At 41.3% G+C, this 24,425-nt stretch overlaps 4 protein-coding genes across 7 annotated transcripts; 3 read left to right on the plus strand and 1 right to left on the minus strand.

The window, feature by feature from the left end:
- The first annotated feature begins 590 nt into the window (after nucleotides 1-590).
- LOC116918341 (aldo-keto reductase family 1 member B1) lies at nucleotides 591-2,453 on the plus strand. Of its 2 annotated transcripts, none has more exons than XM_045170927.1 (6): nucleotides 591-894; nucleotides 1,086-1,253; nucleotides 1,422-1,538; nucleotides 1,616-1,807; nucleotides 1,886-2,092; nucleotides 2,206-2,453. In XM_045170927.1, exons 1-6 carry the CDS (start codon nucleotides 865-867, stop codon nucleotides 2,395-2,397), a joined length of 906 nt encoding a protein of 301 aa, XP_045026862.1. In that variant the 5' UTR covers nucleotides 591-864; the 3' UTR covers nucleotides 2,398-2,453. The 2 variants fall into 2 exon arrangements, with proteins under 2 accessions (XP_045026862.1, XP_032779920.2); XM_032924029.2 differs by having other exon boundaries at nucleotides 603-894; nucleotides 1,613-1,807.
- An 818-nt stretch (nucleotides 2,454-3,271) lies between these two features.
- On the plus strand, nucleotides 3,272-6,343 carry LOC116918343 (acid-sensing ion channel 1B). The gene is made up of 9 exons (XM_045170682.1): nucleotides 3,272-3,683; nucleotides 3,763-3,866; nucleotides 4,041-4,162; nucleotides 4,253-4,409; nucleotides 4,747-5,040; nucleotides 5,148-5,396; nucleotides 5,518-5,634; nucleotides 5,889-5,955; nucleotides 6,029-6,343. Exons 1-9 carry the CDS (start codon nucleotides 3,533-3,535, stop codon nucleotides 6,193-6,195), a joined length of 1,428 nt encoding a protein of 475 aa, XP_045026617.1. The 5' UTR covers nucleotides 3,272-3,532; the 3' UTR covers nucleotides 6,196-6,343.
- Nucleotides 6,344-6,351: 8 nt separating this feature from the next.
- On the minus strand, nucleotides 6,352-9,451 carry LOC116918344. The gene is made up of 3 exons (XM_032924033.2): nucleotides 9,283-9,451; nucleotides 8,055-9,134; nucleotides 6,352-7,935 (listed from the first exon to the last, which is right to left on the minus strand). The coding sequence occupies exons 2-3, from the start codon at nucleotides 9,132-9,134 to the stop codon at nucleotides 7,789-7,791; spliced, it is 1,227 nt and encodes a 408-aa protein (XP_032779924.1). The 5' UTR covers nucleotides 9,283-9,451; the 3' UTR covers nucleotides 6,352-7,788.
- Nucleotides 9,452-20,537: 11,086 nt separating this feature from the next.
- On the plus strand, nucleotides 20,538-23,858 carry LOC116918345. 3 transcript variants are annotated; one of them, XM_045170928.1, is made up of 10 exons: nucleotides 20,538-20,735; nucleotides 20,955-21,039; nucleotides 21,308-21,417; nucleotides 21,617-21,813; nucleotides 22,168-22,299; nucleotides 22,362-22,456; nucleotides 22,520-22,627; nucleotides 22,799-22,843; nucleotides 23,011-23,088; nucleotides 23,262-23,858. In XM_045170928.1, the coding sequence occupies exons 1-10, from the start codon at nucleotides 20,710-20,712 to the stop codon at nucleotides 23,331-23,333; spliced, it is 948 nt and encodes a 315-aa protein (XP_045026863.1). In that variant the 5' UTR covers nucleotides 20,538-20,709; the 3' UTR covers nucleotides 23,334-23,858. The 3 variants fall into 3 exon arrangements, with proteins under 3 accessions (XP_045026863.1, XP_032779927.1, XP_032779926.1); XM_032924035.2 differs by having other exon boundaries at nucleotides 20,539-20,735; nucleotides 22,162-22,299; XM_032924036.2 differs by lacking the exons at nucleotides 22,799-22,843; nucleotides 23,011-23,088 and having other exon boundaries at nucleotides 22,162-22,299.
- The last annotated feature ends 567 nt before the right edge of the window (nucleotides 23,859-24,425 follow it).

Genomic DNA, 24,425 nt, shown 5'->3' on the forward strand with positions numbered 1-24,425 from the left:
CCACAGTCCCACATACCTGCGGCAAAACTTGCATGGCCCCTAGCTAATGAAATTCATTCGTACAAAACTAAACACGCTTCGCGTCGTTGTTGCATTATTCTAGACTTCCATTATGGCACGGTGCGCAGGGACCTCAACAGACAAGCGGGCTGCAGCTGGGCAACGTGTATCCAACATGATCGAAATGCGAAACGATGCTTCAAGACTTGGAACATGTCCATTATTTACCCTGTAAGGAAACAATGTCAGACTTTGCGAATGCACGCACGCCGTGTTGGTTACATCCCACTGTCTCTCTTGTATACAGTTGTACATCGCCTCTGTAAAAAAAACGGCATTATAATCTGTCGCTTCCCACTGTGAGTTAACTCGAGTTAAGTCGACTTTAACGTTGAAAAATGGCCTGCAAGTGGCAACTAGGCGACGCGAGAACGATTATTTATTGTTTCGTTTCCTTGATGTAATATGGCAGCCATAAAACCGGCAGCGATAACAAAGATACGAGAAGGATATAAAGAGGCTGAACCATTTGCAGAGCGAACTGTAAGGCTAGGCACAAATCGCCTTGGTAACACAAAACCGAATCTCTGTAAATAGTTTTTTATTTATCTCTTCTTGTTGTCAGTCTCCACCTCCGTCAAATATAGCTCGATCGTTGTACTCGGATCGATTGTTATACGTAACCGTCAATACATAATCGACGGGAAACGGACAGTCTAAAGCTGGCTGTCAGCCACGTCTGCCATTTCGTTTATTCGCAATTGAGCAAGCCAAAAAAAAATTCAAGTTTTTTTTTTTACAACCCTCGTCAAAAAGAAATGGTCGTTCAAAATTCCAACAGTTCCCTTGAACAACGGATACGAAATGCCGTTGATTGGCTTCGGAACAGCAAACGTATACTCCACGTATCTTTTATTAATTTACAGGTTCTTTTCTACTTGGCTTCACACCTATTCATTCTTTTCCTTTTCTTGTCTATTTTCTTTTTTCGTTGGCTGGGCCTCTCTCTTCGATCGATAACTAAAAACACACACACAAAAACGGACGAATGCGACCGTGGATGTTTCTTTTTTTGGCGACAAAAGGCTTACCATGACGAAATCATCCGGGCCGTTGGAGACGCAATCGAGGCCGGCTATCGTCATTTCGACGGAGCTTCATTTTACGCCAATGAAATTGAGGTGGGCCAAGCCATTCGGCAGAAGATGGAAGACGGCGCAGTTGATAGGAAAGATCTTTTCATTGTTAGCAAGGTAAATACAATTAGGTCACGCCGGATGTGCATGTTCCGCCACATCCTTTAGATCCTTTCACAACCACAGAAAGTGATGAGAGACGCGACCTACTTTATGCACGACAGCTAGAAATGGATAAATAATTCTCGTCTTTCTTTTTACTTAATGAACTTCTATCCGACCTAGTTGTGGTGCACGTTCATGAGTCCCGAATTGGTTGAGCCGGCCTTACGTCAAACTCTGAAAGATCTCCAATTGAATTACTTGGACCTGTATGTGATGCACTGGCCAATGGCGTTCGAGGTTTTCATTTTGAAACAAACTAAATATCTGGATCTGACAAATAGTAGCTAGTCAAATGTATAACATTTGAACAGGAGAATACGGATTTAATACCGTTAGACGAGAACGGTATTCTCAAATGCAAAAATGTCGACTATATTCATACCTGGAAAGCAATGGAGGCCTGCGTTAGTCAAGGTCTTGTACGTTCTATCGGCGTTTCCAATTTCAACAGTCAACAACTAAGAAGACTGATGGACCACTGCACCATTAGGCCAGTCACTAATCAGGTTAACAAGTTCGATCAAACGTACGGGGTAGGCAAATCAAGTTATTAATCGAACGCATTTGCACATCATATTGTTTAGGTAGAAGCCCACGTTTACTTGAGTCAGAAACCAATGATTAACCTCTGCAGAGAGTACGAGATTGTCGTGACGGCGTACGGTCCACTTGGACGACCGGGACTTAGCCAGAACCCTGAAAACGACCCCATTCTACTCGATGACCCAAAAATTAAAGACATCGCAGTCAAGTACAATCGAACCGTTGCTCAGATTTTGCTTCGCTACCTGGTATATACAAGTGCACATAAGACACTACTTCCCTAAAGACCTTCAAGTTCTTTTTTTTTTGTTTTTTTCCAATTCGATACATAATATTTCTCTTTTGTTTGACTGTGACGTAGACTATGCAAGGATTGCCTGTCATTCCAAAGTCTTCCAGTCGAGCCAGAATCATCGAGAATTTAGCATCTGTCGATTTCGACCTTGCAACCGAGGACATGGCCCTTATAACTGGACTAAATCGTGACTATCGTTACTTGAAAAATGAGTGGGCTAGTCATCACCCTCATTATCCATTCCATATCCCATTTTAAATTGTAAGAAAATCAATAGTCCTGATAAAACAATAGGAAAGTAATGACGTGTTCGATTTCATGGCTCTTCTTTTCAATTCATTTATTAAAAAGTGTCATTTGATTTTCATTATCTCCTTTATAATAATGATGACGTCGATGGTCTCGTCAGTTTTAAAAACAAACGTCAAACAACACGGTTTTTAATTAGGCGTTGTACGATGAAACGCCTCCGCTCTTTGCGTCGGTTACGAGATGAAGCGATGAGTCGGAGCGATAATTCAATGATCCGCTTTTGACTGTACGAGCTTGTTGCGTCAACCTTGAATGAGATTGGATCCGGCAAATCGGCAAGTGACAGATGTACACCCACACGTATATCACTTGTCAAGTTTCGTAACGCTCAATAACTACCTTAATCGGCATAATTCTGCGAATTTACAATTGCCTTGCTGATCGCAAATTACACTCAACTTGTTTTCAAGACACCCAATTGACTTTCCGTGGACAGTATAGCAAAATAACTAATAAATAGCATTGAGTGAATGCATCGACGTAGTACTTATAACTTTCATCCAATCGGAAAATTAGCTAAATTATGTCCCTAGAGTGTACATGCATCACTAGCCGAAATGCCGTTCGGAACTTGAAGTTGGTGACCGTCAATGCATCACATTGGGACGACGAGCCGCTCGCATAAAATATTGATGGAAGTTTGGTATACGTCCGCGGCTCTCTTTGACTATGCAATCAGGGGGAGGCGCAATGTTATGGACAATTGGACACGTCTCCGAAGTCCAACCGTGAGATCCAAATAACACGCACGCAGCAAGTACGGGTATTTAAGCAGGCAACATGCTATAGTAGCAAGTAATCATGCGTAGCGTATCGAACCTATTTTATGTTGTGGTTGTAGTTTTATCGATCTTCACCGATGGGTCTTGTTATATCTGTCTGTTAAGGAGCATAAACTATATGTCGCTTTATACCGACGGGTGACAGTGTCAGTTCTTTCATAAATATATGTAAATGTTCCAGTAGGTCTCGAACCATTCTCTAGATGTCCTAGGCGATGTCTGCATGCATTTCGTTACAGTGTCGGCAATTCTTTTACGTTTTATTCTAATAAAACCTCGCTGAAAGTAAATACGTCACGATGAAGAGAGCGGTGAACCCACGTCGATCAGTTGCTCTCGGCCTGAAAACCTGCCAGAAAGACCAGATGAAACGGCCTTCCGGTTTGCATTACGGCGATCAATTGGACGCTGATTCGTTAGCAGGAGACGAAGAACCGGAATTCAAGATAGGTATAAAGTATATTTACTATAGAACCTTATGTTTGAACGGCATTTCGCATTGGCAAAGTGTTTTGTTTCGACTTGCAAGGCATTCCCGGCTCTCGAGCTCTTTTTGGGAAAACGACCCATCCATTACGACGAGTCTTCTGGATCTTGTTGACTCTTGTCTTCTTCTTTTTGGCTGCTGTCCAAGTTAGTGCCATCTTGACTCTTAATTGATTTTTCATTCCTTTTTTTGTGGGGGAGAGCTAGGGCTTCTTGTTATTCTGAAACCGTGCTCTGTGACATGCCAATTAAGACTGAATGATTGATCTTTGTTTATTCACACATACTGTACGCGATCGATATAATAAACCATTGTAACAGGTTCAGGATCGAATCGACTACTATGTGAAGACGCCCACACGCAAAGACTTGGTCATTATTAACAATGATACTCTCATCTTCCCTCACGTAACTATATGTTTTGGACCGGGCAGAACTTTCAAGTAATTAGTGGGCATGCAAATCAACAATTTCGCCTGTATCAGTTCCTTGTGAATGGCAGAAAAAATATCGTATTCCTCTCTGTTTCAAAGTTATTCAGCCATGGAGGCAATGCGTCAAAATGCCTCACTTGCAATGGGAATTAACCCGAATGACGTCCAAATGCCGTACGACCTTCTCTCGCTGACGACACTGACCACCTTGTGGAACGAAATCGGACACGACATTGGCGTCATGTTCGAAACTGGGGTAACATATAGATAGAATGCTTTTATGTTGTATGTGAAATTAACTATTGTTTAATTGGTTAATATTATACCTCACTCCCAGCATGACTTCGCTCATTAAAAATCTGTTCTGGACAGTAGGGATCCCTCCTGATATATATTTTTCATATTATAGACCTTCAAATAAAACTAACGTGGGGTGATGATGGGGTGTTTTTGGTTTTTGCTATAATCGTTTTGCTGTCGGTGACTTAGAAAATGTTGTACGTTGTCTATTTCAAAGCGTCTATACGTACAGACTTGTCATTTGTGTTACGATTTTAAAAAACCAAAATGTTTGGCTTTATTTTGTTGTATAGTCCTCAAAATGTTGGTTCGGTCGCGGGAAACCGTGTAAGGAAGTTGGCGAATGGCGCCAGCTCCATACCGTTCTAGGTCCGTGTTCTTCCTTCCACGTTCGACATCCTGTTAAAGAGACTGGCCTCTTTAACGGCCTCTACATGCAAATGGAGACAAACGCCCCATCTGATTCCTGGATTTACTTTATTCATCCAGCCAACATCGATCCGGCATTGAAGTTTTACGACGAGAAACATTACGAACTTCTTAATACAAACAACGACGTTAAAATCCGTTTCTATCAGGCATTGAATCGATTTCTCTGATATATATCAAATTAGATTAGCCGATTCTCGGTATACAACCATTTCGTAAACAATTTTTTTTGTTTTCGACTTATTTTCCCGCGGGATGCGAATAGGAGAAGTTGGTAAACGTCTGGCACCATCCATGCGAAGACGCCGTCGACTACTCGATTGAGAACTGTGAACTTGAATGCTTCAGTGAGCAACTAGTCCGTCGGTCTGGCTGCCAACTGCCTTTCATGAAATTGGCCAATTCATCACAGTTACACAGCAGAGAGACTTATCCGACGTGCAACACGTCGGCTTCTTATCGCATCGCTGACGAGGAACTGCGGCTGATGCTTAGTGGCGACGATACTCGATGGGTGAGCGCTCTCCTTTCAACAACAACAACAAAAAAAAGAGGCGATTCTAAACGACTTGTAACAAATAATGATGATGTATTTCTATTAATATACATCAACTAAATGTAATGCAAATAAGTAGAATCGATCCAGTTGCAACTGCAAGCCTCCGTGCCACACTACTTATTACCAAATCGATAAAGAGAAAGTGGTGGCCGACATCAGACCCGAACGACTTCGGTTACGGATCTTCTTTCAGGTCTAATTTTTCTATACATCCACATTATTTTTTGATGGGAAATTATATTGCTTTCCTTTACGAGTAGACAGCGTTAATGACGCAAGTGTACAGTAAGTGATCTATCATCGTAATGCTCATTATTAACAACTGGGCCGTCTCATAAACGGGCCGACACTTGACGCCGATAATTCTACACCATGTTGTATCAATTGCCTATAACTATCATTGATACTGAGTTTCTTTAGCATGTTTTCCCACCTTTCTTTTTGCAGGATAAAACATACGAGAAACTCACGGAGAGTCTAGTCTACAGCCTGACAACTCTCTTTTGCGACATTGGTATATGCAAAACAATTTTTTAGTTCTCATTAACATAGCACAGAACAGCTTCTTCCAAAAACAATATGTATAGGCAATTCAATCGGCCTGCTGCTGGGAGCCAGTGTTTTGACGGTATGCGAAACGTTGGAATGGGGATGTTTCCGGCTCATCCGTTGTTTAATGTCAGTGACGGCCGGTGCGGGACGAGCAAATAAATCACAAAAGGTCCATCCTTGTCCCATACCGTCAGCTGGTTAGATGCGTCTAGCCGAATGTGAAGAAGAAACAAGCCAACTTCCTTGTAGTAAGAAGTATGATAATACGCTTTACAGTTGGCAAACATAATCGAATTGGAAATAATTGTTGTACGTTTGTACTGGTAATATTGAATGCCCAAATAAATATACAGCAGAATATGGTTGTATTTCAGTTTATTATAAGAAAAATATCCAGGCAATAAGTAACAGGTTGATAAATCGAGAGGGGAAATAAGAGAGAGAAGAGGAGACAAGTATATATATATATAGGCCTATATAGAATCCCAAATGGGAGTGGAGCGGAAAGACATGATTATTATAATTAGTATAATACTATATGTATCTAAGATTTAGAATTGATTCAGAAACATATATGTATATCATCAAGTCGTTTTCTTTCTTTTCCCGCGTTAGAGAACAGCTCGCCGCCAACGCGCGCGCTGATTCGCACGTAGGAAGCGCGCGTCCCATGCAAAGGTTATTCAAAATAAATAAATGAATAATTTCTGAATAAGAATAAAATGAATGAAATAACAAATGTTAAGACGGAGATTGATCGTATCGAAGTAAGATGGGAGGATGTAAAGGGTTGCACTTTTAGGCTACATGGCTATGACGGACAAAGAAAATAAGAACGAGACGGAATTCTGAAGAAGGTTGTTTGTTAAGTATGCTCGTCAATGGTCATCACAAATGCCACCCAAATGGATTATCATACACATAAGCATACAACACGAGGGATTGAAGAAAACGGTCAGTCTGGCAGGGAAGGGGGGGAGAGAGGCAAACAACGAACAACACAACCAACAATGTAGAGATGATAAATATATTTTGGATGTCACGTTAATAGAATTCTATCATTTATATATTGTACTTGTTCGTGTAATAATTAATATATATTATATTATGTATATATGTATAGAAGATATTGGTTCACATATGAGGAATCAGTGATATACGTGTACAGGTGCGAGCACACAAGGAGAAAAAGTCGTACCTGCGCATGTTGTCTGTTCATCTGTAGATATGCGTGTGTGGGTGTGTGTGTGTGTAAATGCTTCATCTAGTCTGCAATAGATATTTGATAAAAACAGCAGCTGAATAGATAGAGAGGTCGACAAGAATGATGAGCATCATGTCGTTATTTCTTTACTGCCTTTGTCCCCCATAAGGGCGTATGTGTGTGATACGTGTATGGTACTGTTGGGGGAAGCAGCGTCTGTATGCCTGCCATTAAATAAAAAATGCGTGGGTAGATGACGTGTGTGGGTGTACACATCAGCCTGTGTGTCGTAGAGAGCGTGTACGCGTGTGTGTTCGGTGTGTGTGTGTGGGTGTTGAGAAGGAGGAGGGATTGCGTGTAGACCGAGAGGAAGACGTGATTCGCGGCCGTCATCAGTGAAGTAAAAATAACAACAACAACAAAAAAGCGTCTTCTTTTCCACAAGCGAAAAGAAGAACAAACGCTCTCTTTATCCTGACTGATAACAGAGCATTGACGGAAACGTTCGTCGAGCTGCTACCGAAGCCTGCCGAGTTTCAAATATCACCGGTTGTCTTGTTTGGGTTGGTTTTCTTTTCAGATCTTCTTCTTTTAAGCTCTGATCTTGTCCAACGAATGAATCTGCTTGCTCAGGAGGGAATCTTGCGATGGTGCAACAAAACGTTTCGCTCTACTGTTCGTATCGTTATCCTCTTCTTCCTCAATTGAAGCTTCTCGACCTTCATCTTGGGGCGATTTCTGCAATGCATAAACGACATGTCAAATACTACTCTATAATCTTTTTGTTTTTTGTTTTCTTGTTAGCTTGGCTAATGCTCATCCGTTTTCCAGTCTCGAATGAATTTCAAATCAATTACCTGGAGACGATTGTGCATGTTCATGAGCCGTTGAATCGTGTGATAGATGCTGTTGTTCTCCACATCCGTTTTAGCTAATGCAGGTGGAGTGGTGGTGGTGCTCGACTGAGGCGGCTGTCTTTGAGGGGAGGGCGGTCTCAACAAGGGCTCCTCTTTCTGTCCTTGGTGATGTTGGTTCTGCAGACGGAGTGCCAAAGTAGCTGAAGATGTCGTCGTCGTCGTCGTTGCCGTCGTGACGGGAGTTTCGGTTCGAGTGGGTGCCTTTGTCACAGCTCCAAGCGCAACATTTTTCTTCTGAATCTCGCGAAGGGCTATGGGACGACGCTGTTGCTTCTGTTGATTCAGCAGCAAATGCAATTGTCTAGCAGCTTCTTCATCGTTATCGATATCATTATAATTGTCCCCAACTTCGTTGTCCTCCATGCGCGATCCCAAACTCCAGTCATCTGCATACTGGCTCTCCATTTCAGCGTCTCTGTCAGACGGCTGTTGCTGGAAGAAACGCTGGACGTACTTTTCGAAATTGATGACATCCTGTCGGCTGATGGGCTGCTCGTAATCATCGGCCAATGTCATGGATAGGCCATCGTCGACGTTGCCCATATCATCGTCCATAGATGCGTCGTAGTAATTTGGTAGGGACGAACGTTTGATGGCATTGAAAGGCCCGCGTCCACGCATCAGCAGGGCGTTGTTGTACAGTTCGTTGTTGTACAGCTCGTCAGTGGGACTCTGAACTGGGTAGTTGGGCGACTGCTGTTCGCTCAGGTAACGATGCGCAACTCCGTAAACCAATGGTTGTTGTGACTGCTGCAGCTGCGGTTGTTGCTGGAATCCGGCTGTCATATCATCCATCATGTTGGTATGGCGGTCGGCCAGGTAGCCGTACGTTTCGGTACCATCATCCCACGGGCTCAGGGGATTTCCAGCTCTCCACGATTGTTGATGTTGCGCCAACGGTTTCGCTTGCTGAGCTTGACGGCTACGTCCAGACGAGAACATCATGTTGGGAATAAAAGCCGCTCGGCAGGTGACGGCAGCCATCATCATCATCATCATCAGGTGGGTTGTCAAATGCATCTGAAGACACCCAATACGTTTGATTGTTCGGAATATACTCTCGAGCATTCAATTTAATTCAAAGAATAAGGATCTAATACAAATGGCAAGACTCTGGATTCAACTAGATTTAACTCGCTTTGGATTGATAACAAGAGGCTAGACAAACCTTGAGCGTGAGTGTGATGGCTGGTGTATGCTTTGAAGCGTGTTGCGTCAAAAAAAGAACTTTTCGAGCTTTAGTTGCCAGTAGGAACAGGACGAGAAAGAAACTCGGAGCGGAAAAAAAATGAAGCTTTTTGCGACACGGAACGAGATTGAGATGTGAATGTAGCCGGTGAACGGCGGGGTCTGTTTTATAGCTGCCGGCGTGACGTCAAACGCCAGCGGGCTGGTTTTGTACACGTAGGACAGCGCTAGCGCTATATACCAAATGGGAGGGGACAGGGCAAAAGCGGGGAGGAGTTGGGGCTTCTTTTTTATTTTCTTTACTTTATTTTATTTTATTTTTTCCATTTTTTTTTTTTTTTATTTTGCGACGGAGTAGCTCTTGCTGCAAACAACCTGCTGCCCACCCACGCAACTCAATGAAAGAGAGCACGCGCGTTCTACGGCCGCCCTCTGTGGACGTCTTTGGCTTTTCACAGTCTTTCTCTTGTGTACTCTATTTCTCATCCACGTACCGCATAAAACGGCTTTTCCGTGAGTGTACATGTTTTCTCTGTTGGCCCCCACTGCTGCTGAGTAGGCGCTTCGTCGATTTTGCCACGCCAACTACTGCATTCTTATCTACTGGGCTATACACTGAACATTGTACTTACCATTTCGCTGGCTGTCTCCCTTTTTTGATTTTTTTTTCTCTTCTTCTTGCAGGAAAACTTAATTTGATTTCTTTTTATTTTGTGTGGCAATGACGGGTCGTACGTCTGCAATTGTCGTCGACCCAGCCCCATTCACACAATACCGGAAGTTGTTACATTAACATTCGAATCACGTTGCACGCTCTTTTCACGCAAACCGGCGAGGTGGGTAGCTTCATGAAATTTTAGGGTTAACAGCACGCACGCCAGACGTTGTGTATACGTACGCTATGCAAGCGAATATTATACACCTACTTTACTTACAAAGCAAAACACGCTGACGAATATTTCATTACCAAGGGGCAATGCTTTTATGAACTGATGGTTGTGCCGTTCGTCTCGAGAGTGCAATTTGTCATTTCTTACTTCACCTTGTCTTCATCAGTGTATTTATGTTGGTATGAAGACTATATATGTTATATACGGCAACATGGTGACTCTTATATATACATCTAGAGACGAGAAACTATAAATAGAGAATGGTTTGGCGATGTATTGATCGCTCGCTGCGCGCACGGCTTTTCTTGTTTTTTTGCCCTTTTTTTTCCTCGTTTTTCTTACTCGATCTTGCTTGTTCGTATATGCTCACACGCGCTACCGTTTACGAATCGCGAAAGAAAAGGACAGACACTGTGTAGCGGGACGGAATGATATGTAAATATGTATACTGTTACATATGTAGACTGTCCAAGAAGGGTGAAGGACACGAGAAGAGATATACATAATACACTGAGATTAAATAAACAGAAAATAATTATATAGCTGCGTGAAACTCGTTACCTGAATTATGGAATGTATAAAAACATTTGAATTTGAAAGCGTGTTGATAAGGAGATTGCTCAAAACTAGCTCTGGTTAGCCTGCATAAAAATACGGAACTGTTTCGTCCATTCGGCTGGCCCCTATAATGAGACATATGCAGGGAGCATTATTAAAAGATCAACATTTCTGACAACTCTGTGTGTTATTTACTTACAATACATCTTGACGTTGCCGTTTTGATTAACAAACGGCAATTCATTCAACTATTCATGTGATGGATATGGTGTGTGTGCGACTGGACGCTAATACTGGACGCTATAGCGTGAAACATTAGAGCCATATTATTTACGTAAACGCGTTTTAATTGCCAAAGGGCTTGAATTACAATGCCCTTGCCCTTACTGACTTGGCCTTACTGACAACACGGAAAATTGTGAGCTATTGATTTTCCGACAGAAGAAGATAAGGGATTGTAGATTCCTTTCGACATAATTTTTTTTTTATTTCTTGGCTTATGAGATAACCAAATTATGCATGTATTAGGGCACTATGAACGTACAGCTTCGTATTGCTGTGCAATAATAGCCCGCATGAGCGGGGTGTATATACGCAAAAGAAAATTAATAATTTTAGGTGTTTTCATTTTCGTTGAATTATTATTGGATAGCTACATGCATTGCAAACAACGCCACTAATTCATGTATCTGCTAAGAAATATGTCGAGAAAATCGTCAAAAATGTCATCAAGTTTTAGCTCTTTGGTTGGAAACGCTTCACAAACGGGCAGAATAAGAATCAAATAATCCTCAAGACCGTGAAAAGCTATGGAATGGGGGGGGGGGGCCAAACTTTTGCAGAGTATTCCTCGGAAAATCAGTTGCGAAGTATCAATCCTACGCGAAAAGATTAAAAGGCATCGATTTTTAAGAAAATTCAATGATGGTAGCGTGGAAAGCGACACTTGAACGGAGAACTAATATGCAATAGATCAATGTCACCAAATCAAATAATAAAAAAAAAAAAAAACTAATATGAGCATTACATAACTGTCTATGCAGTTATTAAATAAGGTTGACCGAGATACACCCACTTTCATACATTTTCAATACATCGCAAGAGCTAAGGTTGTGATGCCAAGGTTGAATCATGTTACCGCAAAACTTTTCTTTCTTTGTTTCTGTTTCCTACCCCTACCCCTATACAATCTAAACTTTGTTTTATTGTGAGCAGGTGGAGACTTTCTTCGAAAAAATGAGTCTTTCTCCTATTTTCTTGCTACAGCCACATCGAACCCTTTCGTCTACACTCTCAAAAGCTGAAAAGAGGTCAGGCATCTCCTTTCAGACCGAGACAAGTTGCAAACGAATGTGACGCAATGACTCACGTCAATTTCATGCAACAGTAGCAAGTCTGTTGTTTTCCTTACTGGCGTATAACATCAAGTCCCCCAATAAAAGTCGATTGTGTCTGTGGACCATAGATAGACAATACGTGGACAACGATTTTTCGTGGTGCCTTTGTGGCACCTGTTTCATTATTATTTGCAATCGATACACTTTCGTATAGAACCACAAAAGGTCACCAGAATGTTAAAAACTAGGCCAACGCCAACACATAAGCCGAAACGAAGAAAAATGAGCTTGTCAGGTTTCTTTTATTGTCGAGAGCAACGCGATCCAAATCAAAGCTGCTTTCGGGCTTTTCGCGTCTGAATTGCCAAGACACTCAGCTGTTACAGAAGCAATCTCGTCAAACGAGAAAAGGTTTCCTCATGCGGTAGACTATACACACAGCAGCTGACAGAACTGCGACTTGATACAGCTGGAAGGTCTGCATTTATTTAGTGGTTCTTTAATACTATTGGCCATTATTTCTTCTTTGTTTTTCCTATTGAAGCAGACGAAATTGTATCCTGCGTGAAACGCGTGGGTGTGATCTCCACCAACGCGTGGTGGTCCGTTTGGGGATGTTGACTGGGGTGGTTCCAGCCGCATCGTATGGTTAGGGCAGATGCTAGATGGATAACAAAAATAAACAGAAAGACGTGCAAGAGAATGTCTCTATTGTTATTTCCACTTTGGTATAATGTTCGTTGATTATTCAACGGTATACAGTGCACTGCAAACAACTCGAGATTTCAGCCACTCCAATTTAGTTTCCTTTATGTTAGCCTCTCCAAAAATCAGAGTATAGCAAATAATCAATGCAGCTAAGTAGCGAAATGGCAGTAAAATCCAAAAAAGTCCATGGCAAATCTATTACAAATGAACAAAGGAGCCACTCGACGGCCTGATCCGGCTTTGACGAAATTACAGCTCGACAAAAATCGTTGTGTTTATTAAAGACCTGAGCAGATGCGTTCAAGTAAGCACGCAGCGCATCTTAATTATGTACTGTCTACAAGTTTAAGTCTAGACAACATATTGATCGAGCCACTGCCATTATAGAACGAAGGGGATGTTGTTTTATTTTAGTCATGTTATTTAGTTTGACATGATTGCCTCTCACGTGCCAGAAACAGTCGAGACACGTGAGAGTTAACAATTGATAGGTCACGCCAACGCGGCTCTATGAAGAAATATGACCAAACTGTGCCGTAAATAAAGATTGTACGTATTAAGTTTGCTTATATAGTCGTGAACACGAGAAGCTGTGTGTACTTACGGATATAACAAACGCCCACGCTAAACCCATGGTTGTCGCATTTCGAGGAATCTTCTATTTGCGGGTGTTGGGTATTTTTTTTTTCTTTCTTTATGTTCCGTGTTTCAAGCTAATGTAGTTTTGCACTCTTGCACCGGTTGCGAAGTGGCTTGGGTTTCTTCGAAGGCGTATGGCTTTGCTATGCGCAAATCGTACAGTCCTTTGCGTTTCAACCTATAGCAACGGTTCTTGGTCTTGTAACTCCACTTTCAGCCTATTGTTTGAGCACGCGTACGGCCATGTGATTGTGCGTATGCCAACCTTGTTAACGAGAAATCAAAGTGGGCGACATCTTTGTCTGCACATCAGTAATCATTCGTGTCACACAAACTCCCAAATTGCTTAGTTATACCTGAATCTTTTTATTCGACTCCATATTTTTGAGCAATCAACGATTCTTTATTAGAACTCGAAACTTTGAAATTATAAAATCTGTTTTTGCGTAGGCGGATGTAGACGTCAAAGGGTGAACATTCTCTTCGTCAGTTAGCATTGCTCCTACCCGAGCTAAGTAATTATTGTAATTATTTATAATTATTGCCATTTAATCTATATGGTCCCATTTGCTGGTCACCATTTGCCCAACAGCTGTTAGGTCTTCGGGGAAGGACGTCATTCAAATTATGCCCCGACTTATACTGATGTTGACTTGCGACGTCTTTACCAACGACAACAGCAAAGTCGTTTTTTTGTTTTTGTTTTGTTTTCCCTTTTTCTTGTTTTCACCATCTTTAGGAGCTGCTGATGCTGTGAACTTTTTCCAATTGAGCTTGTTTTTCTATATATTATACTGTAGGCTACGTCGCGGCGCATAGTAAATAAGGCAAGCGAGTTTTGCTTTTGTGTGCACGCAATGTTCTTTTTTTGATCAAAACAAACAAACTGACGTTTTACTTTTCTTGCACCTCTTTCTTATGTACTGTCCTCTTTATTAATGTACACCTAATAGCGCAAAACGATCGTCTTACACTCGTAACATTTCATCCACTTCTTTCCACTTATGGCGATAAACGACGTTTTGTTGAGAAAAGAAAAAAAGAAAACGAAATAAAAACCCGATCAATTCAAGTATGTACGTATCAAGGAAAACACATAGCCTACTAATCGTACTATCCACAATCGTTTATACGTTATATAATAATTGCTACTGAGTTTGGTTTTTTCGGTATACTTGTTGTAATGTGGTGGTCATGATCTTTATTACAAGATTATAAATCAATCTTCTTACATGGACAGACGGCTTTTTTACATATATAGAAGTGGCTTAGTCTCTTTCTTAGGGGACCTTATATCTTCTCCGTCCCTTGCATGGCCTTGCGTATCGTCCGTCATCCTGTCGTTACGATCGCCTCTTTATGTCATCTAGACTTCTTCCCGCCTATCTTCCACGCCCCATTCTCAATTCCCAACGAGACGAAAAACGATGTCAAAGATGAGCGAAAGCAATTCATTAGCTCATCCGTTTTCAAAAAATCCTTATACGCACAGGAAAAGGTTCTACAGGCTTCACAGAACCTAAGAACTATTCACCCATCAGCCCGATATTTAAGATGTAACTTATATATTCCATCAGTGGAAACATGTTCATTTCGCGTAAAACATGTGTCGTATACAAAAACCGGATGAAAGAGCTTGTTACCTTTCAATTAGTTTGCAATTGACAAGGATGGTATAGGCTATGAGGAAAGCGTCAAGGCCATCATCTAATCCAGTTTGAAGTGATGCGGATGTTTTGGTGTGAAATAAGCTACCGCAACGCTGCAGTGGAGAGGAACTTAATATCCTATATGTACACACTGTGTACAGAACAGTTTTATACCACGGCGCAGTGTAATAACGCGACAGAGGAACGACGCAGAAAAAGAAGTTATGCAGCAGTTGGAACTTGCAACAGAGTTAGACGGGGATATTTAGGGCTACTGTATCAAAGACTGTGTGTATACAAATATGCCCTGTGTATGGTAGCGCATAATTCAGGTTCTAATGCCAGAGGAACGGCGCTCGACGAGCCGTCAATTCAATCAAGCCCTTCTCTTTTCAATCACTTAATACGATGACGAGGCATAAAGACTTGGCTACCATGAACGAAGAAAGAGATGGAGGAAGGAAGGCCAGATAGACGAATATAAAGAACGAGGAGAATGGAACGAAGAATTATAGCTATAGCATAATAGCTCCCTATACTATACTCCTATATACGTATATGTACTCGCTTTATATTAGGGATACATGTCCTGCCTTATATGAAACTGCTCTGTATTTATGTTTGCATTTAGGCCTTAGGCTATATTAGTATAAATAGCCGGAAGCGGCATATATTAAAGCAAATTAGCCTTCTTCATATTTGACATACATACAATGGCTTTTCTTTTTTTTGGCAACGGATCCGTGGATTACAATCCAATGCAACCCCAAATCATTTTGGTTTTCTATCTTCGCATAGTGATACTTTAATTTCTCTTTCGCTCCGTATCATTCGATTGAATTCTGTTCAGAGAAATTGAGAAAGACTAAAAGACATATTTAAACTATACAGAGCCTATTATATCTTGAAAGCTGCAGAGAAATATATTGTAACACGTAGCCACCGATGCAGGTGGTTATATCCTTCACTAAAACATACATGTACGACTCTTGCCACATGACAACATCGTGATGACAAGTAGGATGGACGTCCCGCTATATAGCAACAGGCGATTCCAACTTAGTAGTGTACAGCAAGCCTAATAACCATGGCAACGCGGAAAGTGACAACAAGAAAAAGAAAAACTCATCACTACTGCGCAGTTGGTTTACGTGAGATGGTGTTTCTATAGATATAAGCACGGCTCGCTATTGTTACGTATCATCTAACATCGCGTGCGAAATAAATGTTGTAATACGTCGTTTCAGTCCGTCGACGACAACATATCTGGCCATTGCTTTGGGTCATGCACATGTATGAGAAAACAAACTTCTTATGTACGATGGAAAGAGGATTTTAAAGCATTTTATACATCAGAGGTGATCGATCCTCTTTATAAAATGCCTCAGATAGGATTATATACCTTTCCTTTGTGGAACATGCGCCGCTACCTTTCTCTTTTTACCTTCAATTTATGTTTAGCAATTTATTGTGCTGTGCGCATCAGCGTTTGCCTATTCGGTATGCAACATCCGCAGTTTGATGCACAGCGTAAAGGAAACTATTTTCTAAGCTATCGATGACGACTTTCATATCAGCACCATTTGACGTGTGTATAGTTTTTAGCACCTCATACATATGCATCGTTTTCTGCGAAAATGCATTCTGCATCGTGTAGTTTACATATTCAAAAATGTATCGTTTCGCGGAAGGTGTGATGAAGACTGTATGAATTCAAGGGAAATATCCAAGATGATATGGTGTTACACAGTTTGCTGTAAAACTGGGCTCGCTATAGAACGACTGTCGTACGCATAAAGTTTATATATGCTGATTTTAAAGTTGCGTCTTGCAAAGGAAAGTTTAGTTTTTGTGGGATGAAACATGAATATTTACGCGATATCTTGGGCAATGGGTTTTTGTTTAATGATCTGATGACACGAAATGCTATAGGAAATTAGGTCCGGTTATTTTCTGAACGATCAAGTGACGTGAAGCTCATTATTAGCTGGAGAGTATATCTGAATTCGAATATCGCCAAACAACGTTGAATTTGAATAACTCAAAAACTAAAAGTCTCATATGAAAACAAAAATCGTTTTTCGTAATCTTCGCTTAATTTTGAATTGAAATCGTGCCTATAGCTTGTTCTAGACTATTTAGATTTTAGTCAATTTTTTTTTCCAATTCGTGACTCCGTCAGCGTTTAGCTTTAAAAATAAAGGATCAAATGGCGTTCCGCAATTCGAAAACATAGCCATCAGGTGTTAGGAAACTCTTTCATACCTGCTGGCGCAATTTTTCCAATTCCATGTTACACGACCAACTATACGATACCGTTGGCTATTTACGCAGACTTTATCAAGTACCACGTTTCTAATTTATTCAAAATCTGTTGTAAATCCAGGACCCGTGTGATGTAACACGCGTACAATCCGTGATCCGTAAACGAATTGGGGCCGTCAAGCTGCAAGATTCGTTGTGCATCAGTAGCTACATCTATATGGCGTATAGGTTGCGCAGATCACGATGGATATTGTGATGTACATCGGAAAGATGGAAAGTTATTCCCGCGGGAAAGACACGATGGATGTTCGGCCCCAACGAACGTTGCTGCATTGCCTGATGTCTTTGTAGTCAGTATGACGTGCGTGGGATGATGATATCAGGTCCCCAGTCCTGAATGATGAGGAAACTGCTTATACGGGCTTGGGATTGGTTGCACACCGGAACCTTCCCTAGGTGGATTCTTTCCTGCTTGTCGTTGTCGGCTAGTTTTTGCATAACAAATGCCAGTCACGTGCTCAAGATTGTGCACGACGCTTACTTACTATAGCTTTCATCTTCGAATCATAAATATACAGCTCCAACTTATGGACGCTTAGGGTAAAAGTACATCCTCTAACTTGGTTCCGGGGAAGAAAGATGTGCATACATTTTTCATTTTTAGCAGACCTAATACACTAGACGAACGGCGCTTTTGACGGATGGAGCAGACAAATAAAAGGGGAAAAAAAAGACCTTTCAATAGCTGATTGGTATTTCTTTACCTGGTATATGTGCCTTATGTGTATTTCTTTTTGTGTGTGCTGGTCGTCAAGGAGAACCACCGTTGGATATTCATGGAAAATCTCCGACTCAATATCTACATAGCAAAGCGGTTTCTCGTTTCTGGAATGATATCATGTCGTAAGAGAATGCGATCAACCCGAAACAATTCTCACGCTGGCAGCTGCTCGCGTGGGAATGGCGTCCATTCATGTTCTCGCTGTCCTCGTTCGCGATGGCGACAGTCTCGTGTGCAATCTGTAGAGCGAGGACACAAAGAAAGAAACAAGAAAAAAGATTGACGTCATCAGTTCCTCTTTCTTTTCTTCTTGGCCATGGACGAACAACATGAAGGACGACTCCCTCCGTCTGTATACTCCTCCCACTGACTCCCGCTCGATAGTCAGACGACCCTTGTTTCCCTGCTAGTTCTACACACCGTGTATAAGACCGCGTATTTAGAGAGACTATCCTCCCCTCTCGAGGAATCCAAACCACCCCACGGTCGTCGGCTCATTCATAAAACAGACGAGGCTATTGCTACTTTGCAGTTGTTGCATTACTTGTAAGTTTGCAACTGCTGCGCGACTGTTTCTATAATAATACCGCTGTATACATGCAATCGTATATTCTTACTATACTGATCTTGCCCTTGGTGGATAGTCTCGCGTGATCGGCACGATCGATACAACAGATTCCTATTTATGGCCTTTGCGCTCTTGACTTTGTTTTCTCAGAATATACCGCCCAATGGAAATTGAGCGCCTTTCGCTTATTTGTTAATGAGTGGGATTGCAGTTTGGTCGTTAACAATTCAAAAGTTTGCATCAAAGTTAGGAAAAGAATTGAAAGGCTCAAGTTGTTCATGCGGCAAACTACACATACAAGAAAAAGAGCCGATTTATCGCATAACATCAGAATGAAAGAACCACAACATCAAATCTATACGAGCTGCATAATTACGCGGACAAGTTAGGCCTATAATGACATGGCCAGAACTTCATCGAAAAGACTTTTGATTGGTCATGTCTTCAAAGACTTTTCGATCCAATCCATTTCACTCTAAAAACTCTACATCGATCAATCGAATCAAGTAAAATGTAGTTTATTACAATCTACGTGCATTAAACGTATATATACAGTAAGTGTATCTGAAAGCCAAGTCAGCTGGGAATGGCTAGTCATTTGGAATTGTCATATTAAATATGAGGCTCTGCTTGGACGTGCGTTATGGCTTGCACCCCACGGATTTGGCCATCATTTTCTCTTAGCCGTAGCTTTGATAAGAAAAGATAAGGATAACGGTCGCGGACGTCAGAGGCCCAATGAAACTATGCTGCCGAAATGAAGCGAATAGAGAGAATTGCGGAATCGGATTGACGTCATCGCACCCCGTTCTCGCGCAAGTCGCTAGTTTCTTTTTGCTTCGTTTGCTACTCGAGCACCACGATCGATATAGGCCTCCTATACATCTATGTTGAAAAAGAAAAGAAAAAACACTTCAACCGACAATGACCTTCCACGTAGATACGATTTTCATTCACAAATCAACCGCCAATAGAGGCGTCCCTTTCCGACCCTTTTCGCCTTTTTCTTTGTTGTCAAAGAGAACTATGGAACTTGAGCCTGTTTCAATTGTAGTAAACGCTGTACCACAATGGGCATAATATGCCAACACAGTTTAACTAAAGTCGTCGATTATCCAACAGCGAACAGCAATGAATGCCGTAACGCTACACAGCAAGTTGCCAAGTTCAATGGCCATTTATGTTTGATCTTCATTGTTCCATGCCTCAAGTCATTTTTCGGTCGCAAGGCTATCAACTCAACTGCCAAATGCAATCGCTGGACAAAATGACATCGTTGAACCGTTGTACATAGTAGCCTATTTTCTACCTGTTTTCTTCGTTTTACATTTCACGGTAGATGAGTAACATCTCGACTCAGATCTTAACAATCGCCTTTCTTTCATGTGACTCCTGTTTGTTGGAATATTTTGTTTTGTTCACATCTTATTTTTCGTCCAGATAAAACTTGAGTTCTGTACAGTCTAACAATGAGTGAGCAATTCAACGATTGATATCGTGACTTGCGGTGGATTCAATTGGATGTCCTTTCGCCAAGAAGAATCATTAAAAAAATCCCTCTATTGCACATTTACTGGATCAATGGATAATCGCAAGATGTACTGAGAAAAAAAAAAAAAGAAACCTGTTCGAAAACGGAAAAAATAATGGCGGCGCTTGCGCGGGACGTCGTTGACAACCGCGCCACGTATGCGAGATGGAGGCGGGATAGTTGTATGAGGAAAATGTGAGGAAACAACGAAAAATCAATATGGCCAGCAACGGAAGGGGAAGGGGCTGGATCACGGTGACGGCGGCCATGTTGAATCGAAAAGCAAGAACCCTGTTCACGATGCACGAAGTGTATAGCCCCTAGCGCGTTCTACGGCAGCACTGCAGCAGGGATCCGAGTTGTCCATTACTTGTGTAGATCTCTGTTACCATCGTCGTCAGTTCCTTCCACCATTTTCCAATTGACAATCTTTTGGTTTCCGATTGAAAACAAGATCAAACCATTCAACAACAACAAAACGATGGCAGTGGCTACCGCAATTAGCAGGTATAATTCCTATTCCTACCTGTTTTTCATTTGCAATCTCCTTTGTTTCGATTTCCTCTTCCAAGAGAAGAGTGGCCATGTTTTTTCTCTACTACGTTCAACAGCGAATACGTTTTTTGTGTGTTTGTTTTATTGTTTCTCACTGTACGGGATTTCTGTCTGTTTTTAATGGCATCATTTGTCTTTAATTCCGATTGAAAATTGTCATTATCCGTTTAGGCGATCAGCAACAGGTACGATGGTATGTTTGGTGCTGCTGCTCAGCTCCTTCATCACCTTGACTACGGCTTTCCGCTCTCATCAGGTAAAATTAGATGTGACATGACATAACCACGCACACATAGAGTATATTTACTGGTAAAGAATAATATTCGATGGGCAATTCTTTAACACGTATGACTCCTGCAGCTGGGTGTCGTTATGTAGCTAAGCTTTCCACTATTTTTTGCTCGCTGGCAAATAGAATTACTTTTCTATTATTGTTACACTGGAATCAAGGATTAGTCCGGCTTTGTGTCAACTCTATATCTTATACTTCTATACCGTTTCCAACGCTGCGCACGTTGCTATAGGAGACGATGCTCTCGGATGCTTACCTGCGCGGAATCATGAATCACCTTGGTGACAAGATGCTAGCTGAAGCTGCCGGAGCCGAAGGCTATCTCGATTATCCTCTACCAAGGTTGTTCACTTTTCTTGCTCCTCTTTCTTGGAGCTCCATTCTTCAGAATTTCTAGAATAATCTTATTGATATAACGAATGCTGATTGCTGATGAAGGATTTCTTAACCACTCATTCCTTATTTTTATTTATTTTTAAATGTATTTCTGGATGAACTGGTCGGGCTTTTTTCAATTACGTCGACGCATACGGTTCGGCAGCTACGAAGACATGATGATGAGTCCATCGGTGGCTAGCGAAGCGGAAAGTGACATAAAAGAGTACGAAGAGGCTCCAGAAGGTTTGAACGAGCCTCGCGAACGTTTGGGACTCGGTTTGTCGCTACGCGACCAAGAGTACCTCAAACACAGTTCGTTATTCTCCCGTCAACAGGAAGATGATCAACCGTCATCAGGTGGTACGTATCGATGCATATACATTTTATGCTACCATTCAATTCATTACTATAGGCATTTAATAAATGATCTCATTACGCAAGAAGAAAGCAGAAATGTTTTTGCATACGGGTTGCGAATCTAATTTCACCATCCTGTGTAATTTGATGAAAACTTCTTGATGGCCATAGCGCGTAGTTGCTACTTGAACTTTTTAGCGGAGTCAAAGCGGCTAATGAACTTGGATTCATGTGCGTCACGACGCCCAATATAGATGACGGTTGAACAGCCGCACCGAACACCTGCCCCATTTTACTTTTTGTCACGTACTTGCTATTGCGTCATGTAGAATAAAGGTCGTATTTTTTAAGTTGTAGGTGCACCCACTGGTTCCCTTAAAATATCGGAAACTGCTTCGACAACATCGGGATCCAGCTCGTCCGGCAAATCCGAGAACGTCCTTCCAGCATATTGCAATCCACCTAATCCATGCCCGATTGGATACACTGGTATTTAATGGACCTTCTATTATTCAAAGATTACAATAAGATTAAACGAGTACATTTGACAGCTGAAGACGGATGTCTGGAGGAATTTGAAAACACAGCCGCATTCAGCCGCGAGTACCAAGCGGCCCAGGATTGCATGTGCGACACGGAACATATGGTTCGTAATAAAATGGCCCAAAGTTTTAATTGTTGCTTAATAAATTGTGTCATTATGTTGTAGTTTGACTGTCCAGCTTCGTCGTTGAATCATAAAAACGACAATGCCAAAAACCGGGCCGCAGCCAACATGGTAGATACAGCCATCCGCAAAATCATGTCCGACTTCCAGGTGGGGTTACACAATCTCCTTCATGAATTAAATAAGTTCCTCCTGAATGCCAGTCGAGTTGATATAGATTACCTTTATCGTTATACGATCCGCTGACAATGACAAATGAATGACACTTTTGCTCTGTTTCTTTCTTTTTTTTTTGAACGTTACGATACGACTTCGTTAAAGGGAGAACACAAGTCTTTGGTATCCAAGAAGTTCTTCGCTGACAAGGTAAGAATCAAAAGTAGTTTGTGTCCTCCATTTTCTAATGCTTTTCTTTTCATTGGCTACTTCGTATGAGTGTTGGTCTTGGGCTTGTCGTTAAACTTATATATCATTCGTCCTTTTCCTTTTTGTGTATTTTTCTTTGATTTGACTTTGAATCGATGACTACAAAGTATTATGACGAACTGACGGGATTGAAAAAACGCGCCCAAGAAGCCGTTGATATGGCCGGTGCCGACTCACGCTCGACAGTAAGTGTCTTCTTCCATTAATAAGAAATTTAGCTAAAGCCTTTTATTTGATAGCCTTACGCGTTTCCAATGGATCGATACACACAAATGTTTAGCAGATCGATTAACAAATTCTTCTGCAATTGAACTGTATATCTGGGCACTTTACATTCTTTCTATTTTTTTACGTCTAGAGCGAAAATCCTTACCTGCAAGGAGACAAACTGCCGATTGCTGCCAAAAAAGGTAACCGCGTCGACGTCTAAGTGAAGGCGACGTCATCCGGACCGGCATTAGAAGGATAAGGTTCACCGATGACTTCAACTGCGTCTCTTATACATTTTGAATCGGAAATATCCTCCTCTATTTGCGTCTCGCTAACGAAACAAAAGACGAAGGAAAACACGGTCGTTAATGTCCCCATTTGCTATGTCACATTTCATTCGAAATTCAAATTTGTTCCAAAGAAAAACATTTGATTTGAAAAAAAAAGAATGATCCGATTTGTTTTATTTTATTTTGTTTATTTATTTCTATCTTGTGTTGAATTTTTTTGGAAAGAGTGAAACGCTAGAGAGCAGTTAATTTGTATACTATTTACCTTCTGGTTATTGTTAGTGGTAAAATGTCTTATGTTACCATCTTTTAACCCAAATTTAAACTGTTACGATTCATATCGCGAAAATTGATTAACTTGTCAGACACCTTTATCGGCGTACAATTCATACGCGTAGCACAGAATTTTTCGTCTAGAAAATAAAGAATCAAATATAAACGTATTGTGAAAATTCCATCACGTTCATCTTTCAATCCCAGGCGGGTTTACATCAACTGAAACCACAGTTCATATATCCTATTGTGAATATCAGAAATAAAGGTACGCCAAACCGGAGCTTGTTTTACCCTTCCGTATGATCAATTATCTATATCAGATCGACTGCTAATAGGAAAAGTACCTAGGAACACAACGATGAGTTCCGTGTTTGGAAGACTTATGAAAGACGGAGTGTGTTTCTTTTGATGTTTTGTTTTTGCATTTTGTTTTGTTTAATATCGAGAAAAGAGCCGGACTTGGCGGCGGGTCAACGCGAGCATGATATACGTATGTACATCCTTAAACATATATTTGAGCCACGGAGCGTAGTCTGACGCAGACCGGCGCCTGTCGCCCATCCACTTGCTCTTGTTCAGTAAATTCAATGTACGTCCACCATTTATTCATGGTTTAAAAAAAAAAAAAAAAAGAAGAAAAAGGAGGGGAACAACAATTACAATAATGAGGAAAACATTTCATTTTTTGTTGTTGTCTGAGGTACACACACACACATACACACACATGTATACCGCCCAACACGGTA

Source organism: Daphnia magna, linkage group LG3, assembly GCF_020631705.1.
Source record: "Daphnia magna isolate NIES linkage group LG3, ASM2063170v1.1, whole genome shotgun sequence".
NCBI classification, from domain to species: domain Eukaryota; kingdom Metazoa; phylum Arthropoda; class Branchiopoda; order Diplostraca; family Daphniidae; genus Daphnia; species Daphnia magna.